This window comes from Syngnathus floridae, chromosome 17, assembly GCF_059516105.1.
Source record: "Syngnathus floridae isolate MCC-2025c chromosome 17, RoL_Sflo_1.0, whole genome shotgun sequence".
NCBI lineage: Eukaryota > Metazoa > Chordata > Actinopteri > Syngnathiformes > Syngnathidae > Syngnathus > Syngnathus floridae.
In genome coordinates this window covers 6,999,299-7,017,894 of record NC_142429.1, presented here as the reverse complement: position 1 = coordinate 7,017,894, position 18,596 = coordinate 6,999,299, and the positions used below count along the sequence as shown (strand labels likewise).

The window sequence follows — 18,596 nt, the reverse complement described above, 5'->3', positions numbered from 1 at the left end:
GAAGATTGGGGCAATGAAGAAAAAAAAAAAAAGCCTGTCAAAATTTTCACTTTAAAGACAGAATTCTTTGATAATTTTAAATTTGAATTTTGAGATTAATTTTATGTTCGTTTTATTGTAAAAATATATTTTATTTATTACAAAAACTTGTGCAGATACAGACAGGCGAAAACTATGAAATAATATACACCTCGAAGAGACTGGCCACTGAGTGCATGCGGTAGAAGATTCCAAATGGCAGTCCGATGTTGACTACGGCCGTCCACATCCTGAACTTGTAAAACTTCATCTCCACCGTGTGGTTGAACTGAGGTCGAGCTCCAAAGGCAGGCATGATCCACAGCTGTCGAGGCAACAACAAACAGGATTAAAAAGTAGGAGCTCCATTATAGTTAAAATTGCGCTGAACTTACAATAATGTTAGCGAGCATCAGAAAGGCGCACACTTCCTTCAGCACTCTCCTCTTCCAGTTTGGCCGCATAGGCGGCGTCAGCCTGCACCTCGAATTTTGCCGGTTGGCGACACCGCTGGCCTCGGCGTGCAGGGTGTCTTCCTGCATGGCGTGGAAGGGCTCACGGTAGAGGCCCTCGATGATGAAGTAGTTCTGCAGGCACAGCTGCACCACCATGAGGACAGCCCACGACAAGTTGACAGCATCCAGGAGGTCCTGAGCCCCCGTGGCTGCCACCGCCACAACGGAGAAGTAGCTGATAATCAACTGGCCCATCGAGGCCCCCACCAGGAGTTGCACGTCCAGGCTGCGGGCGGGGTTCTTCTCAGAGATGTGTTTGCGGTGGTCCAGTCGGTAGATGACACAGCCCACCGCGGTGGAGACGCACATGAGGCTCACAATCACTATGTTTATGACGAAATGGATGAGCAGGGCATTGCGGTGCATGGCCTCGTCTTCCAGTGTGATCTCCACTTCGTACACGACGAAGGTCACCAGGCCCACCACCACGACCAGGAGCCCCAGCACGGGCCCCACGCGCACCTCTTTGGGACGGAACTTTGCCCTGCGGTGGCCCTGGTTGTCCGCCAGGCGGCCCACGTTCTTCCACATGACGTAAGCCATGGCCGAAGCAAAGAGGCTGTACTCGATGTTGAAGGGGTACAGGTAGTAGAAGGCCTCCTTGAAGGCGCTGCACGCTGAGTGACTGCAGCTGCACTTGGCCTCTTGGTTGTAACTGTCTGTCATGGAGACAACAGATATAACACGAACGGAAACTAGTACAAAGATGCGGCAGCATTTAATTCATGTCCTTAAGTTTCCTGAAAAGTGCTTGAACTGAAATGTATTGTGATTCACATCTTGTATTTGAATAGGGGCGAGCCACTTAAGAAAGGTAACTGATGACCTCCTGCGTCCAATACCTCTGTACATCTTGGACGGGAAGCTGACATTCAGATAAGGGCCATCCATTTGGTGAAGGGACTCCTCTGTGACGCTCGCCATCCACACCACCAGGTTAGTAGAGAGCATTAGCATGAGGCCACACCTGGCAAGAAGGGAAAAAAAACCTGACAAATGAGTCAATAGATCACATTGGAGGGGGAATTCTGCGAGAATGCCGTTTGTACCGTGTCACACTTGTTTGGAACTGCACGCAGTCCTTTGCGTGGACCCACAGGAAATAAGTCTAAGCGGAAAAAATTATCAACCAGTTAGACCGGTCTGCCTACCCGTTATGGATTAAAATCTGTTCTAGCACCAGGATGTATTCATTTATTTTTAAAAAAAATAGACCACCTGGGTGATTAAGAACACTGTTTGCACGGCAGGGAAGGCCACTTTGACTGCAGAGTCGCAGTGCAGGTAGCCGATGTAGTTGGCCATTTTGAAGATATCCATGAGCAGACTCAGCAGGCCAAAAAGCATAAGTCCACCTAGAGGAAAAAAAACAATTGAGGAATTTAAATAATCAAACTCAATCTATGAGGTGAGTAGTGAATGATCCCCATCGCGGTTACCTCGGAGCCACACCGGCCCGGCATGGCTGTCAAGAGTCATTAGGTTTTCGTTCCTGCGGTAGGTGACAGTGACGTACAAGAGCATCCAAAGCATTGTGAGGGCAAGGAGGAAGATGAGGAAGATCTGGCGGTGCACGGGTGTAACGGCCACGCTATTGATGGCGCTGCTGCCAACCAGCACGCAGCCCAGAATGAGGACATTGATGCACACAATGACCGACAGAAGCCAGGCGCCACCGTGGTGGGTGCGTTGGGCCGGCGCCTCCACATGGTGTGCGTGCTCCGGGGCCACCTCCACGTCACGCAAGTGCTGGATGTTTTCCATCTGGGCGGCCGTTTCGATGTTGGATGAGTGACCATCTGTGTCGCTGTTAGAGGTCTTCCTGCATGTACTTATTAGAAACAAGAAAGTTTTTTTGTTTACAGAGGATACCTGAATTTACATTCCTTAGTATGCCATCTCTGGAAATTTACCAGAAATGTTCCACCCCTTTTGCAACTTCACAAACAAAAAAGTTAGGCTCTTTTGTTATAAAAGTTGGTTTTTTTGCATTTATGTGTTGCCTTACCTTGTGAACAATAAGTTGCAGGTCCTTAGCATCTTTTGTGCCACAGTTCTCATTATGTCTTACACACAATACAGACAGTAAACACTGACGTCAATTGTTAGACAGGCGCCACATTTTTTTTACTTGAAAACTAAAATAAAATTGTGTAATCTGACAGGTCTCAAAGGGAAACGCAAGCAATATAAAGAGAAGGGAAGGCCGAAATGTCTTCGCCCGTCCAGCCTCGGAGATCGATACGACCACCAGGTGAGATTGGTTTATATTTATTACGTGTCGTCACTTCCGGTCAGATACAAATGCATGCTTTATTTTTAGATTTTCATGTATTACATTCAATCTATCTAGCATCTTGCTACCAATACGCGTCAAATAAATATACATAGTAATTTTATTTTAATTTCTCAACATTTTGTTGGATCAAGCTAGCAGTGGTCCATGGCCCCGACATACGTGGGTTCCAGGTTACGAACTGCGCCGTCATCAGTATGCACGCGCAATCGCCGCCTATCATTTGATTTTATTTATATTACTATATTATTATATGGTCTCGTGTTTTTTCCATATATAAATATTTAGCCTATTACTAGTGTGGTGGCGTCAGTTACTTATGGGCTACGGTCGTTTTATTCTTAACGAAGCGAGTGTGACGTCACATTTCTGCAGGTCAGTGCCAGGCGAGTTATGTAATTGGGGGGGATTAGATGAATTACGCAATGTCAAAGGTTGACAGTGTACACAGATTTTGAGTATCCTTTGTTTTGGCGGAGGGTTGGTACCATCGCAACTGAAAGAAAAATTACTTTTTCTGGATCGGCACCAAATTCCAATGAGTTATTCCTTGCATAAATTTCTACTCATGCAAACAAACAAACAAACAAATCACAATGTGATTGTAATGGCGGGAGGAAAAAACCAGATAATAAATCAAACACTTTAAAATCCTGCAATAATGACAACATACTTACTCTGCATATGAAAGTGCAAACGCTGAGAAAGTATAAGCAAACATGAAGTCCAGCGCATTTATTGCATAATATAAACCAAATACTAACACATTAACACTGTGCGGAGAAAGGTACACAGAGACGATAAAATCCTTCAAAGATATCGTTATGACTGACATTATCTACATAAATATTGACTCGGCATGCACTACACAGCGTGTGCAATTACAACAAATGATGATAAGCGAGTATTGTAAAATTGTCAAGGCTCGAGTTCACACATAACTGCAAGTATGCAGTCGTCTGGCCTGCAAATACGAGGCCGAATAATTTTTTTGATTTTGCATTAATAACATCGAGGGGCATGCTCCAAAAATACTATGCATGTAAAGTGTGTAAAAGACAACATGAGAGTCTCGGTCAACCCCACGGGGGCAAACGTGTCCGATGACACGACAAGTTTGTTCAACCACTTTGAATCTTGACATGGATCCTCTCCATGATAGAGGTAGATGGTTTAGTCGTCTCTCTTTGCAGTGATGCTCCCACCTCCACTTCAATCATCTGTACAACACGATGGGGGAGAAAAAAAACATGTAAGGAGAAGAAGCTGCTATATAGAAAATGGAGGAATGAGAACTACTCACAGTTCAGTGTCATCAATGGACTCGGGGTCCTCTATGGTCTCAAGGCGTCTCTGACAGGCATCTAAGATCTTTTTCCTGGGTCCTAAAGGGATGTGGATGCTCCTGAGATCCTGGTCAGAGCAGAGCAGCAGTGCTTGTAGGTCGATCTTTTCCCTCCTAAAGATGGAGAAGAACTCGCTCATGCCGTGCGTGGCCAAGAAGACTTCCAAAGGGCTGGTGAGGGCCTCATTGTCGTCGTCCAGTCCCAATTCCACCTCCTCCCAAGGAAGTTCCTCCAGGTTCCTCTCCTGCAGGCTGCGAGCGCTTCCGATGCTGTCCTCGTCCAAACTGGGATGAGGGTGCAGTCTGCCGCGGAAATGCACAGAGTGACCCGAGCCCTCGGTTCCGTCCGGATCGCCCATGTCAAACATCCCCCCGCTCACGTAGTTCCTCCTGAAGACCATGGTGCCCAGACCGGGCCGGTTGAATAGGGAATCGTGTCCCGAGTCCGTGCTGACCTCCGAGTGGTCAGCGTTGATTCCATGGAGGTCCGGCTCGCTGATGGCACGTGAAATGGCGTCGTCGTGATCTCGGGGGAACATGTCGCGGATGTTGCGGCGGCCGTAATCCTTAGGGTTGACGTATGTTCCGGGTTTGAGGAACATGACGTCATTGCCCAGTTGGAGTCCAGAAAGGGAGCGTACGCTCTTCCTCCCGTCCTCGTAGATTTTAAAGGTCCCATCTCCTTGTTTCCTTTTTTCCAGCTTCTTCTGGATTTTTGTCTTCCCTCGGTTTGTGGCTTGAAGAGTAGCCTGGTAGAAACAAAGCAGAGATTCAATGACGTACATTGAAACGCTCGTTGAGTCATCGCTAATATTTGCCGCACGGTTTTAAATGTAAACAACCTGCGAATATGGCACACCGACGGCGGCCTCGTCCAAGTTGCGCAACTTGTGGCTAACCGAGCCGCTGCTGTAACTGGAAAAACTCATAACATCTGACACGGATGCCTCTGGCGCCTCCTTGTGGTACTTCTTCTCCATACGCTTATGGTGCTTCTTCTGCATCTTGGCGCAATCTTTGATGCGCCGCTCGGCGTCTCGAAACGCCCGCTCCTTCAGCTTGTTGACCAGCTTGGGGTTGAGCCCCATTTGCTTGGAAGCGATGGAGTCCAGGTAGCGAACACAGTCCATGTGGTTCTTGGTGGCGGCCATGTTGAGTGGCGTGTGGTAGTCATTATCAAGGCACCAGATGTTGGCGCCGAACGTCACCAGGAAGAAAAGGCAGTTGTGGTGACCGTTGGCAGCGGCGAGGTGGAGAGGCGTGTTGCCCCAGATGTCACACTTGTCAGGGTTCCCTCTGTGAAACACAACGGGGTTCAATTGCTTATGCTAACACTTTTTGAAAATCATGTCGGCCTGTTTTCAAAACATGGCGGCACCCTCGGTTTTGAGTTCCCAGCAAACCTTGTTGTCACCTCCTTGAGAGTCACACAGCGGCTGCAATTTGATCTACGGCTTGTCGCCGCTACTGCTCGGCCACCCCGGCTCGTGTTACACGCCGGCCTTTCAAAAAGGTTTCAGTCGGCTCCCACCGCATAATTGTGCATGGCGGATGATCTCAGACGCATTCCTCAAGTCTAATCATGACTGGTAGCACAATGTGCATCTTTCACATCCTGTAGCGTGAGCTTTAAAGAATGTGTTGTTAATTTGTCTGCTATTTTTCTCGTACTGGTAATCGAAAGTGCCGAGCGGACGCTAAATGGGTAATGCAAATTATTTGTGCATCAAAAGATTTTCCCATTTTTCCCTATCGTTACACACCTTCAATTAAGAAACCTGTGAACTTGTTTAAATATCGGGGGGAGAAAATGTATAAATGTGCTTTTCAGGTGAGACCATGTCTCTTTAAGTTCTAGGCTATGTACTTAAATGATGTGCCACGAGGTTCAAACAAATCATCAACAGGCTATAAATAAACATTAAAAGATGTCATGTGATTATCCATGTTCAAATTTTATTTGAAGTAATTTATGATATTCTCAGTTCGGATTACATAACGTAAGGAATGGTGATAGCTTTATGCGTACTAATTTATGTGCCGTCGTTGAAAATGCTGAATACGAGAGGGTCGTCCGTTTGTTTACCCCTCGAGTGTCTTTTATCTCATTACGGAACGTTTGCTTTGCATAACGGCCGTTTGCCGAGCATGGCATGTTCCTGAGACGCGCTCATCGTTATCATTCAATGGCAGTTATTTATGTTAGTACATGATGTATCATTCGAGGGATACTATGTCCTTACAGGACTGCGGGGACGGTTGTTTGCACAGATTCCGTGGGAATTGGTAGATTTTGTTTTGTTCAGCAGACTGCTCGTATTATCGTCTGATTTCTTGTGTTTGATCACGAGATGTGGTAAAGATTTGTAATTTTCTAATATGACAGCCTCACAGGACATGAATTATTTGTTCGTGTGACCCAGGCTTTAATTAAAGAGCCTTCATAATAGGCCCATTTTTCTGACTTGCAGGCGAAATAGGTCAGCCGTTAACGATGAGCCTGTTTTGTACTTTACCATCCTAGCGGTGCCTCACGCTTTTGTGCTTCCACTAAAAGTCTAAAAGTTTTGTGATTTTTTTCCCCTTGGTCACAATTTTGTTCAAACAGCTCCGACAAACAGGATGTTTATGTAAAAGGCCAACACAAATGTCGCCGTGCCGCTTTATCTTCTAAACGGACGATCCACTGCTTATTTTATCAAGCGCGATCTTTTGTGATAACAGCCACGTTATAAAAGTCACAACGATGGCCGCCGGCTCTTGTTAAAGTGTCACACCAACGGCATCCATAACAGTGCGACCATTTAGGGAGGCGCCGTAATTCACATGCTTTTTACGGGCCCCAACGTGGACGTTCCGGCGAGCGCGCAGTAAAATATTGAAGAGGGAACGCATGGCTGAAGAGCATTTAATGAAATGCGATAACTCGCACATGACCTTGAACGCCGTGACGGCGTAGTGACATTTCAGAGTCGTCATTAAACCACCCTGCCGGGCGTTAAAGATAACTAAGTATCTTCTGCCTTTGTGTATTGCTAACAATCGAGGGTAGTGCAGTCGGACACATCTTTGTGCTCAAGGGCAGCAAGATTTTTCAAAACAGGTGGGCCAGGTCATTTGTAGATTCAGTAGAAAATTAATAAAGGTGGATGTTCCTTACGCGGGCAGGCTAATTTATACATATTGTATATTACATTAATGACTGCTCAGTTAGCTGCAGTAATATTAATCATTTTTTGGAGAGGAGCTAAATTAAACTGCTTGTCCACATAAGTTGCTGCACCATTGGTGTTCAAATCAATGCAACATCAATGCTAGCTTTGTTAGCCTGTCCATCGCGTCTTAATGTGTCCAAGTTGGGAAACCAAGGATGATTTACAAGTTCAACAACTCATTAAAAATAACTGTTTAAAAAGTTTATAACAATAATCGACTATTTATTTGAAAAATAACCTAATAACCTATTCTGATTGTTACGTATACGTGTAAAATTAGCAATAAAATTAGTGTGTGAAATGCATATGACTAGTATATTGTTATTTATAAATATATTTTAACTAATTGATTCTAGGGTGGAAAAAAAGTCAATCTGTATGTAGTGTATGTTTGATGGACAGTTATTTAGTTCAATTATCAGTTATCCAATTATTATTTGATATTCAAATGTAAAATCCAGGTTAAAATAAACTCTTAAATTCATAGAAAGTCTTCCCACCCCCGAACAATGGCTCATGTTTTTTTAAAACAGTCACCAAACAAGAAATTCTGCCTGGTTGTTGCTGCTTCCAGTCATTTGCTGGCGCCACGTCTAGGACCTTCCGCATCTTTATCTTCCTCTAATGTCATACAAGATACACCATGTGCACCTTAAAAATTCTCCTGAGGGGCCCACATTTTTCACATAGCAGACTTTGGGGTAGGTCAAATACAAGCAAGAGCATTCTCGAATGAGAGATTGGATGTTGTCCGTTAAAAATGATAAAAAATAAATACATAAAATAGGGGGTGGCAAAGTCGCATATTAAATAAATCCCATTTAAGGTTATGGATTCATTTTTTCATCACAAACTGGTGACTTTTCCATAAAAGGTTATTTGAATCATTTTCATACCAATTGATTTCATCATAATTGAATCATCTTTCCCCACCTACTACGCCTTACCTTTTCACCAACATACAATTCCCATTGTTTAAGTTTTGTTGAGAACTCGTACCAATTAACAAATAAATAATACAATTATTAACAATAGGGCAATTGTGTGATAGAGGTTTTCACTGATGTAGGGATTTTACAAGCACGGCATTCTCACCATTTAAGGTTTGTGTGTGTTTGGGAGATTTGTTCAAATATAAACACGAATCTGCTTTGTGATTGCATCGCAGATACGTATTTCTTATATTTTGGTTAATTTTTTTATTAGATGGCTAAAACTGAAAGTACATAGAAACAATTACGCAACTACAACCACTTAACACCTGTCTCCGCGTAAGTGTAGGTGTGCCCGACGAGTTGGCCTTCGGGAGTTTTTTTTTGTACCCACCCCCTCGCGACGATGAGCCGCAGAGCCTCCAGGTTCCCGTGGTAGGCCGCCCATAGCGTCGGTGTCATGCCATCCTCATCGGGCGCGTTGAGGTCCTTGCGTGTGGCCTCCCTCAGCAGGTCCAGGTAGCCGTCCCGGGCCGCCTTGTGGTACCTGTCATTCATGGCGACCCGTTAGTCCGTCCTGGTCCGTTTGGCTTCATCGACACTTCCAGTAGCGCCAGTAACACCAGTAAAGCGGCACCTCCGCTACCGCCGTAGTCCTCGTCGTTAACCTCATAGCGGAGTTGCCAAGTCGCCCTCCCACCCACCAGCGTCGGTCAGTCGGTCGGTGTCCGGACTCTCCCGAGTCCCGAAGGCTTGTGCGCGTCGCTGGTATCCAGGGAGGCGACGACGCGGTCGCTCATCGCTCAGGCAGCCTAAACACTGCTCCCCCGTGGCCGATCTGCTCCTAAACACGCACACATGAGGGACCCTCATATAATGAGCAAATACTACCACCACCATTACTACTATTTATGTTATTACATCTTTGTTATTACTACTGGTACCACCATTGCTATGCAAAATAACTACGACTACTGCTACAAAAAAATTATAGCAGCGACATTACTACGTACTGTTCTTTTGGTATTGGTTTTTGCCCACTGTTTTTTTTTCTGAATAGATTTTGATGATCAGGCTTTGTTGGCAATCTGATCTATTGACTGACTGGAAGGCGGAAATTCTGGGCCCCTTTTTTTTCCGTTAACAAAGTTAGCCTTTTTCCAAACCTGTTGGTGTTGAAGTCTCACTTCACTGGAAGCATATATGCATGACGTAAATTAACTTCCTCATTGGAACAGGTTGAGATTATTGTAAGCCTGATGTGTCTGATTACAACCACGGGCACATACAAGGAAGGTTTTTCGTTTTATACGGGCTGTTGCAATGTCTAAAATGCACTCCAGCTGCCTCCACCCTGACAAGCATCTTGCATGGCAACTAATTAAAAAATAATAAGTATATTTAGCCTTGAACAGCTTTAAAAACCTGAAAGTATTCATTTCAAGCATCAAATCAAAGATAGGCAAATGCATTTGCTTCTCACACCTGTTAGGTGAATTTCCATCATGCTGAAATTGTGACGGTCAAGTCAAAGTTGGCTTTACCGGTCCTGCAAATGAGAAAATTCGGATGTTCATAATGTAAAATGTACATAAAGGTCAACTGTCGAGAAATTATATACAAACAGAACATCTGATGTGTGTTATGAGAAGGAACCGGTTTCAGCGTGCGATGGGAATTAGTGAAAAATAGGTATTACCGGGAATTAGGTTTTGAACTTTAGTGGAATATTTTGAGCAAAACAGGCCTTGTTTGCCCACAATATGTTTTGCGGCTCACGACAGATTTATTGACCTTTATGGCTCCTCCAGCTGTTTGGGTGCTTATAAAAAGGGGAACGGACACCTCTGCATCCCACACTTGCGGTCAAGTTAGCCTACAGGTAAGGTCCCAACCTCCACATTCTCTTTTTTTTGGGGTATTTTGAATGAGTGCATGCTATTGGTGAGAATAACAATGTACAAAGACTTATTAGGAATCTGACATTTTTACTTTTAATGCCTTCCTTTGAAAACGGACATTTGTACTTTCTATTTGTCAAAATAGGCTTGTTACTTTTTTCAAAATAGGCTTGTTACCTTCCGCGGATGCAAAAAAATAAATAAAAATAAAATAGGCAGAGGTATACTCAACTGTAGATGAGATTTTGATTGATTTATTGATATTTTGGGGACTTATTGGTCTTTAACAATGATGGCGCACATGAGACTTATTAACGTTACAGAAAAGTGCATCATTCCTGTTAACATTAGTAATTTAGCTTTTTTTTTGTTAGCCGGTTCACAGTGATGCTCTGTCACTCTTATAAAAGCGTAAATCTTAATGAGTTATTTTTAAGGTTAAATGACTCTTAACAAATTTAATAAAGTCAGTCTTAGAATGTGCTGTTTAAATGGTGTGAAAATCAGAGCTAACGCTACTTAGCTTTTTTTCATCACTGTATGAACACTACAAAGGTTTTGCCAACTGTCTATAGGTGAAAGTAAAAATCTCTATTCAGTGTGTTTGTTTTGTTCCTCTTTGTATGAACCACAAGTATTGAGTATTGTGACTTTGGCAACAGATGGAAACTATGTGCCATTTGCTGACGAACTCAGTCGAACCTGTGTTGCAATCTCAAAGTGTCAATTATGTTGATTCCAGTCACGGAAACATTTGAACCTGGGCGGGTTCTTTACGGGGAACGGCAAACAGTGGGCAAGCTTGTAAAACCAGTCACATCTCGAAAAGGCGCTCAGATGCCGCCGGTAATTCAAATGCAATGTTATGTCGCAGGACATGTGCTTGAACATGGGCTTCCCATGCAACTGTCTTGCCGACGGGAAGCTCTGTGAACCCTGCAGGATGAGCAAAGACGGTCACGACGTCGACTCCCACCACGGCGCCGTGGCGGAGAACACGGGCGAGCCCGAGCACCCGAACGAAAAAACGAGTTCTCCCAATAAGGAAAGGGACAGAAACTGGGGATGGATTCTCTCCGGGGTCATCTTTATCAACATCCTGATGTTGGGCATCGCGTTGGTGAGCGGCAGCGCCTACGAGCATGTCGACATCAGTATGTCCGACCTCCAGATTTTCATGGTCATCATCCTCATCCTCACCTGCATCTGGATGATCTACTACATCATCTTCACGGCCAGAATTGATAACGCGGTGGCTTACAGGGACCAACACGCCGGACCCGTTTGGCTCAGGGGTATGGAATCTTGATAAATCCATATTTGGGGGAGGGGGGTCCGAATACATAAGTGTCAACATAATGTCCATCTTGCAGGAGGAATGGTGCTCTTTGGACTCCTCAGTATCATCATGGACATTTTCAAGATAGCGAGCTACGTCGGCTACCTCCACTGCGAGTCGGCCATCAAGATTGTTTTTCCTGTGGTCCAACTTATTTTCATTGTTGTGCAGGTAAATGTCAAGTTTGCATGCTCATTACAATAGCTATTGTTGGAATGACCCTCAAAAGTTTTAACTGGGAAATTTGTTATCAGACATATTTCATGTGGGTCCATGCCAAAGACTGCGTACAGCTCCAAAGGAACCTTACACGGTAAGCCACGATTTGGATTTGTGACTTTAAAACAGGCAACGGCCCTTTAATATATGTACAAAAACATGGACGGACCATGGATGGATAGACAGCCGGATACATTGACGCTGAGTTCTGGATTGACGTCACAAGTGGTTCTGAACTGGTTGTTCGACTCTTGCGGTCTATTTTCCCCTAAATGTTTCGGTTAAATTCTGAACTGCATGAGCGTGAGAATAGATTCAAGTTCCATCTCATTATACAAAGAAGTGCTTAAGCGTAAATCCGCATATACAATAGTAATTCATTTTCAAATCATTCCATTCAAACACATGCATGAAGCTGCCTGTGTCTCTAAAGGTGGATTTCCGCCACACCAGCGAAGCAACCACAAAACGTTTTTGCGTCACAGCAGTAGCAACGCAAGTATTAATAGGTGGAGAATCGAGAAAAAAATTGGCACCACCATTCTTTTCCTTTTCTGGGCAGTCAACTATGAACTAAATAAAATCCGGTTCAGGCACATATTCATGAGAAAATCTCATGGCCTGACCTTCTGCCATCTAGTGAAAGCATTTTTTATTGTTCCGTCTGTCATTATAAGTTGCTGGCATGGATCGATCAGCAATAAAACATTATGTGTAGTAAATAAAAGATTTTTGAGGAATTAAATTGGATTGAATAATTTCCCGGCAGGTGCGGTCTGATGCTCGTCCTTTCCATTAATCTGGTTTTGTGGATGGCTGCGGTCACCGACGAGTCCCTGCACCAAACAGCCCACCCAGACGGCGGCGGCCATGGTGGCGGCCATGGTGGCGGCCATGGTGGCGGCCATGGCGACGACCACGGCAGCGATAACGGCGGCGACCACGGCGGCGCACACGGCAACGACACACACGAATCCGACGACCACCATGACAACAGCTCTCATAAGATGTGGGGACGGATGATCTACATCCAGAAAGGTACAGAAGATGCCATTTGAGAATCGTTTGAGCTCAAAACCACATTTGAGTTTCAAAGCGGATCTGATAAGCTCGCGTTCTTTTCCCGCTGCAGCGAGTTACGGCGAGGACCAATGCAACTGCAGCCACACGTCCTGTACCCTGTTCAAAGACGCCTACTTCTACCTGTACCCCTTCAACATCGAGTACAGCCTCTTCGCCTCGGCCATGGCCTACGTCATGTGGAAAAACGTCGGGCGACTGGGCAAGGCCCATGACCCGCACAGCCACGGCCACGCACACAAGTTCCACCTGAAAGATGCACTCATTGGCCCCCTGGTGGGCGTTCTGCTGGTTTTCGCCGGCCTGGCCACATTCATCGTGTACGAGATGGAGATGAATGAGGACAAAGAAGATGACCACAGCAAGAGAGACCAAGCGCTGTTGATCCACTTTGTCATAAACATCGTGATTATCAGCCTGATGCTGGTGGCCACCCTGGTCGGCACCACCATCTACAAGCTGGACCGCCGGGAACACGACTCAGAGAAGAACCCCACACGGAGCTTGGACGTGGGCCTGCTGGTGGGAACCTCCATGGGGCAGTTCATCATCAGCTACTTCACGATAGTCGCCATGGTGGCATCTGGATCCCAGGGCCACCTTAACAGGCTCAACTTGACCTGGGCTATACTGATGGTGATCCAGATCGGGCTGCAGAACTTCTTCATCGTCGAAGGTCTCCACCGGGAGCCTTTCCACGAAGAACAACATCATGAGCACATAACCACGATGACCAACATCTACGCCGTGGAGCACTACAGCAAAGAGATGGACGGTCTGCAAGGATCGGAAATAAGAGCCAAGCCTGAGATGGAGGTGCCGGAGGTGAACCCGTTTAACCACATCGTGCACTACCCGCATAAACTGACGTGGAAGAGGAGAGTCCTGAAGGAAGTGTCAGTTTTTTTATTGTTGGCCAACATCATTGTGAGTATCGTTTTACCAACCCAGCGAACCCATCGCTGATCTTTTACACTATTTTAAAACAACAAAATTGCTAACGTTTGCTTCTTTTCGCCAGCTGTGGATCATGCCGGCGTTCGGCGCTCGCCCCCAGTTTGACCACCCGGCTGAAACGGAATTCTACGACTTTAACATGTGGGCGGCCATTGTGAACGTCGGACTGCCTTTTGCCATCTTTTACCGCATGCACTCAGTGGCCGCCCTCTTGGAAGTGTTTGTCATCTCTTAAGTGGACGACCTCCGTGGTTTGTTCTTTTTTTTTTTCCATCAAACCAATAGTCCCCAAACTCTTTTTGAAGACGGGTTTCACGTTAAGCAATTTTTCAACAAGTGATTAACAACACAACTTAGCTTTAGCTTAGCTTTAGCAACACTCAATGGAGTTGTTGTTGCCGGCCCCATCTTGGGGAAATTGTGAGCGTCTTTCTTCTGTCCAGTCTGTGCCTGATTTTTAAATCAAAACTTCAAGATGCAGATTTATAAATTAATATCTTTTTCTACAATCGTTTTGTGCCGCACAGTACTAGTCGCGGCCTGGTGGTTGGGGATCTGATTTATTCCACTTATCCTAGTTAGGATGAGAGGAAAGCTGGAACTTATCCAAGCTAACTTTGGGCGAGAAGAGGGGGAAAGTTTGTTATACCCTGGATGAACAACCAGTCACACTCAAACAAGTAAAAGTGTTCACTTGAGCCAACATAATGAGAAAACCAAATCAAGCACAGAAAAAGCATGCAAACACTGTTTCTGTGCAGTTTAAGGCTGACGTGTTCGCCATTTGCGCGGTTCCACAAAATGTTTGTACAATATGAATGTAAATTTTGTTTCTCTAAAGACACTTTAGTAATGTGGTAAAGTTTTGACTGACGTTATTGCGATTGATGTTTGTTTTATTATTAAGGGAGAAAAGTATTTATTTTACCCCGTAAATAAATACACGTGTAGGTGTAATGTACAGATGCTGAACGAAAATAAATTAATTGCATTCTTTATCGGCTTCAGCGTGTATTAAAAAATAATAAAAATGATTTCAGGTGGTCATGATTATTGCCTTTGTGTAATTTGTCATTCTGGTCAAATTGCTTCTGGGCATTTATTACTTGAGATAACACAAAAAGTTAAAGATTTTTTAGACCTTGATGCAATACAGTTATCATATAGGATTCTCCTGTTATCATAAAAACATTAACTGGATTTTATTGTAAAAAAACATAATCTATATTTCTTCCCAAAAAGTGTATTTCAGATTTTTTCAAATGGATGATGCTTTCTTATGGTATCTATCGATACGAAATAAAACGTTTCATAAACACCAGCAGGTGGCAGCGTTTGCTCTGCCAACTACACGCTCCTAAAAGGAACTAATATTTACTAATTTTAACCATATTTCACAATTTTTACAACTTTAATTTGGAAACCTATTTTCCTGCTTTTCACGTTAGTACTAACTATCCATTTTTTCAATTTATACATTTCAAGAGGTAAGTTTCCAGAACAAATATGACGCAATAATACAGTGACGTAGACTTCCGGACATGCGCAGTGCACCTTAAGTGAGGGAATGATGGCGTCTTCTGCTGCCCGCTGTTCCTCACGCTGGTTAACTCTCATCGTGTCGTCTGGGCACCACCGGCACCTCCGTGTGACGGGCGCTATTGTTACCTCTTCTCGTGGCTCGCTCCGGGGCGTCTGCACGTTTGGAACCGAGACGCTTTGGACCGGTGGGAGTAAGGCATGTGGCGCTGTTGGGAAAGGATTGACATTGAGAGGGCTACCAGGTTTGTGACGTTTGATTTTAGCATTGGGGTAATGCTAGGCTTTATTTAGGTGTCATTTCTGTTTTGCAGTTCGATTTGAATTACCTCACAATTATTTGATATTGTTCTTTGAGTGTTCTTTGAAGTATGCACTTTCTGTAGATATCGTCAAAGCTGACTTAAGTTTTTTTTTTCTTGTTTCATAATTGATACTCCCTACCAAAACTTGTATTTTTTTTTCATGATGTATCTGTACTGTCTTTTAACCTCCCAGGATTCAAAGCAGCTCAATGCGGATTTCATACAAGCACTTCAGCCAAAAATAAGCAGGACTTCTACCAGGTCCTTGGGGTACCTCGCACAGCAACCCAGAAGGAGATCAAGAAGGCCTACTATCAGGTCTGCTTTTGCTGGGCAGATTTACAACACGTATTTTGTCTCTTTTACCACAGTCGGCTTCTTTGTCGTCCCCCAGATGGCCAAAAAGTACCACCCGGACACCAATAAAGATGACCCAAAAGCCAAGGAGAAATTTGCTCAGCTGGCTGAAGCTTATGAGGTTTAGCGTTACCCTTCTAGCTTTCGAATGTTTATTTAAGGCTCAAACCACTATAACATTTATTCCTCAGGTCCTCAGCGATGAAGGAAAGAGGAAGCAGTACGACACGTATGGCCAAGCGGGCTTCAACGCCGGACAGGCAGGCGGCGGGCAGCAGTACTGGTCCGGGCAGACGCAAAACGTGAACGCTGAGGAGCTTTTCCGCAAGATCTTTGGGGAATACTCCGGAGGACGTGGATTTGGAGACTTTGATGCCATTTTTGAGCAGCCGCAGGAGGTTAGTTGTCTAGATTACGATGATGCTTTAAGAGATTATATGATACTTGTTGGTTTTCTTTCCATTTATGTTTTTATCTCCTCCCAGTATTGTTTGTCATGAAATCAACATTTTTATCATGTTTGCATAGCCCCAATTTGTATTTTGTTTTCTTTGCACAGTACTTCATGGAGCTGACGTTTACTCAAGCAGCCAAGGGAGTCAACAAGGAGATGACAGTCAACACTGAAGCCACCTGCCAGCGCTGTGACGGGAAGGGCCACGAGCCTGGCTCCAAGGTCCAGCACTGCCACTCCTGCAATGGCTCCGGCACGGTAACATTATCTTCTATCTTCTTCAACGCACTTCCTTCCTAAGCATGTATGACCTCAAAATGTGGCTTAGACTCGAATCGTAATAATTTTAGTAAACATCTGGATGCGCCATGACCATTGTAACACAGATTTCCTTTCAAATGGGTGCCTTACCGCAATTAATGTCCCGCAGGAAACGGTGAACACGGGACCGTTTGTGATGCGCTCTACTTGTCGACGTTGCGGCGGCAAGGGATCGGTCATTTCCAACCCATGTCACACCTGCCGCGGGACTGGACAGACCAAGCAGAGGAAAACTGTCACGGTTCCTGTGCCCGCTGGTCGGTCACGCCGCCATTGTGAACGCCATCAGCAATATAAGTAACAAATATCAAATAACTATTGAATGTTTATTTTTTTCCTTCAGGAGTGGAGGATGGCCAGACTGTGCGAATGCCTGTTGGAAAGAAGGAGATCTTCATCACGTTTAGGGTGAGTAGATCAGATCTGCATTTGAGTAAATAAACTTTTAAGGAAATGACAGGAATTCATCCTTCAGTGTAAACGGTTTGTGGTTTCAGGTCCAAAAGAGCCCAATGTTCAGACGGGAGGGCGCCGACATCCACTCGGACCTTTACGTCTCTGTGGCGCAAGCAATCCTGGGTGGCACAGCCAAGACGCAAGGCCTTTACGAAACGCTCAATTTAGCGGTAAATACTTTTAAGAAAAAAAAAAAAAAGCCTCGTGAGGACAACAGTGGTCAAGTATTTGACTTTGGTCCTTGGATCAGATCCCAGCAGGCGTCCAGACAGACCATAGAATCCACCTGGCAGGGAAAGGAATCGCCCGCATCAGCGGCTACGGATTTGGAGACCACTATGTCCATATCAAAGTTAGAGTACCTAAGTAAGACATTTGAGGGGGACGTGTGGATATTCATCACAAGACCTGACCTGTTTGGATAACGCCGGTTGCTTTTTTTCTTTTTTTAAACCTTCTTCGAAGGATGCTGACGGACCGGCAGAGAGCTCTACTCCTGAGCTACGCTGAGGACGAGGCAAATGTGGAAGGAACGGTTAACGGCGTCACAGCAACCGCTACAGGTAGATGTTGCTCATTTCACTCGATTCATTTCGCCACCTTGAAATGAGTGGGAATGCCTTTAAATTTGTTATAGCCCCCCAACAACAACAACAAAAATCAGGTCACTTGTAAATTGAAGCACCACTTCGTTTTGCAGTAGTTAATTTACGAGTAATGTCTGACACGGGGTGAATGTGTGTCCAGGAGGGGGCAGCAGTGGTAAGCAATTTGAGGAAAGGCTTGACACAAAAGGAGGCCAGTTGAAACAAGAGGAGGGCTTTTTCGCCACACTCAAGAAATTGTTTAGTTCCTCCTGACAGCCACAAACCAGGTAGGACGAGTACAGGTCACCTCTGGTTTGTGGCTATCGGGCTCCGATGTCCTCAGCGCATTTCAAGTGTATTTCTGATTGTCTTCCAGGTAAGAGGTCTTCCTGGAGTTGAGAGGCTCGGTCCTCCCGCGCAAAGACCGGCATGCCCTCGGCGTTCCCGCACGCATCCCGCGATGCAAAGAAGATCCCGTTTCGGCTGATTAAAACGTTTCGTCCACTTCAGCCTCAACGACTCTAAAAGATGGCTAATCGTAGCAGTCTCCTCATCCACAAATAAATGATGTACGAAGACGCAATCATGAAAGGTTTGTCACTACACACCCTGCTGTTAATCGTGCTTACATGTTGACACGCTCATGTTATTTTATAACTTGAAAAGTTTATCTGGCCCTCTGGAGGATCTTTAAATTTGTGTATATGTAATAAATGTAAAACTAAGCATTTAGTTTCTTATGTGTCAATCTATTGGATCT

The 18,596-nt window shown here is 44.8% G+C and overlaps 4 protein-coding genes across 8 annotated transcripts; 2 read left to right on the top strand and 2 right to left on the bottom strand.

Annotated features, from left to right (window-relative positions):
- Window positions 1-118: 118 nt before the first annotated feature.
- Window positions 119-2,785, bottom strand: LOC148384051 (proton channel OTOP2-like). Its single transcript, XM_088357878.1, has 7 exons — window positions 2,542-2,785; window positions 1,973-2,364; window positions 1,752-1,888; window positions 1,583-1,641; window positions 1,376-1,500; window positions 414-1,192; window positions 119-343 (listed from the first exon to the last, which is right to left on the bottom strand). Exons 1-7 carry the CDS (start codon window positions 2,592-2,594, stop codon window positions 173-175), a joined length of 1,716 nt encoding a protein of 571 aa, XP_088214004.1. The 5' UTR covers window positions 2,595-2,785; the 3' UTR covers window positions 119-172.
- Window positions 2,786-3,549: 764 nt separating this feature from the next.
- ush1ga (Usher syndrome 1Ga (autosomal recessive)) lies at window positions 3,550-9,402 on the bottom strand. Of its 3 annotated transcripts, XM_088357885.1 has the most exons (5): window positions 8,959-9,399; window positions 8,716-8,868; window positions 5,017-5,470; window positions 4,133-4,923; window positions 3,550-4,049 (listed from the first exon to the last, which is right to left on the bottom strand). In XM_088357885.1, the coding sequence occupies exons 2-5, from the start codon at window positions 8,781-8,783 to the stop codon at window positions 4,046-4,048; spliced, it is 1,317 nt and encodes a 438-aa protein (XP_088214011.1). In that variant the 5' UTR covers window positions 8,784-8,868; window positions 8,959-9,399; the 3' UTR covers window positions 3,550-4,045. The 3 variants fall into 3 exon arrangements, with proteins under 3 accessions (XP_088214011.1, XP_088214009.1, XP_088214010.1); XM_088357883.1 differs by having other exon boundaries at window positions 8,716-9,399; XM_088357884.1 differs by lacking the exon at window positions 3,550-4,049 and having other exon boundaries at window positions 4,129-4,923; window positions 8,716-9,402.
- A 1,626-nt stretch (window positions 9,403-11,028) lies between these two features.
- On the top strand, window positions 11,029-14,867 carry LOC148384049 (proton channel OTOP2-like). Its single transcript, XM_088357877.1, has 6 exons — window positions 11,029-11,517; window positions 11,596-11,732; window positions 11,816-11,874; window positions 12,550-12,818; window positions 12,913-13,787; window positions 13,882-14,867. The coding sequence occupies exons 1-6, from the start codon at window positions 11,088-11,090 to the stop codon at window positions 14,050-14,052; spliced, it is 1,941 nt and encodes a 646-aa protein (XP_088214003.1). The 5' UTR covers window positions 11,029-11,087; the 3' UTR covers window positions 14,053-14,867.
- Window positions 14,868-15,347: 480 nt separating this feature from the next.
- dnaja3a (DnaJ heat shock protein family (Hsp40) member A3a) lies at window positions 15,348-18,562 on the top strand. Of its 3 annotated transcripts, XM_088357880.1 has the most exons (12): window positions 15,348-15,601; window positions 15,855-15,979; window positions 16,056-16,139; window positions 16,210-16,416; window positions 16,578-16,730; window positions 16,903-17,050; window positions 17,137-17,201; window positions 17,291-17,419; window positions 17,500-17,615; window positions 17,715-17,812; window positions 17,997-18,123; window positions 18,213-18,562. In XM_088357880.1, the coding sequence occupies exons 1-11, from the start codon at window positions 15,385-15,387 to the stop codon at window positions 18,107-18,109; spliced, it is 1,455 nt and encodes a 484-aa protein (XP_088214006.1). In that variant the 5' UTR covers window positions 15,348-15,384; the 3' UTR covers window positions 18,110-18,123; window positions 18,213-18,562. The 3 variants fall into 3 exon arrangements, with proteins under 3 accessions (XP_088214006.1, XP_088214007.1, XP_088214008.1); XM_088357881.1 differs by lacking the exon at window positions 17,997-18,123 and having other exon boundaries at window positions 18,347-18,562; XM_088357882.1 differs by lacking the exon at window positions 17,997-18,123 and having other exon boundaries at window positions 15,349-15,601.
- The last annotated feature ends 34 nt before the right edge of the window (window positions 18,563-18,596 follow it).